Raw genomic sequence first — 754 nt, forward strand, 5'->3', positions numbered from 1 at the left:
ACCCCTTCGAAAATCGGTGCCCTAGTCCCTTCTGGTAAGGAGAGGATCTGGGACCTCAGAAGTCCCTTCAGGCCCTTGATTTCCTCTTGGGTTAACTTTTCTTCTGGGTAGTGCTCTGTGATGAGCGCCCACCTGAACATGTGAGTGGTGGCCTGTGAGTACGAAGCTCTGTTGGTTTTGTGCTTCTTCTCTGGCCGCTCCATGTTTGGACTAGGGGTGTTATTGTCGGGGGCAGTCCGTTTTCCGGGCTTCCTGGTCCCCTCACCCCTTTCGTCATTTCTTTGAGACGGAGTTTTTTGGGCTTGAGCAGCCCTTTGTGCCTCCATCTCTTTGTGGTAGCGTCGCCTTGCGGCTCCGCTGTATTTGGTCCTGTTCTTCGAGAGTCCAGTGGCCGTTTTGTCTTGCAACTGGGGCTTGTCAGCCCCTGATGCACTTTGAGTTTTGGTTTCGTCTTTATTCATACGATTCCCACGAGTACCACGGTGAAGCGATATCACCCGGGCAGAGCCGTGATTGCCCAGGGCTTGGCTATATACACTCGGAGGTCGCTCTGGTATCCGAGGGCACCGTTAGCGACGCAACACCCCTTGCGCCATGCAGCCTTGGCACGGTCAGGGAGACAACGCGACCACAAAACATGACTGTAGTCCCGATGCCTCCCCCGCATTACACCCTAGCTTGGGGAGCTGGTCCGCGACGTGGCCTTAGGCTCTCCGCCCGATTTCTCGGTTGGAGGACCCTATAACCATCGTAA

General features: G+C 55.4%; 1 protein-coding gene across 1 annotated transcript in view; it reads right to left on the bottom strand.

Annotated features, from left to right (window-relative positions):
- LOC107043696 overlaps positions 1–461 on the bottom strand; it is a 1,385-nt gene extending 924 nt beyond the window's left edge. The window contains exon 1 of the mRNA XM_015265280.1: positions 3–461. Coding sequence (XP_015120766.1) covers positions 3–461 — 459 coding nt within the window. The remainder of the gene's footprint in view (positions 1–2) is intronic.
- Positions 462–754: the final 293 nt, after the last annotated feature.

Source organism: Diachasma alloeum, unplaced genomic scaffold (assembly GCF_001412515.2).
Source record: "Diachasma alloeum isolate Michigan unplaced genomic scaffold, Dall2.0 Dall_scaffold_00617, whole genome shotgun sequence".
Taxonomy (NCBI): Eukaryota; Metazoa; Arthropoda; class Insecta; order Hymenoptera; family Braconidae; genus Diachasma; species Diachasma alloeum.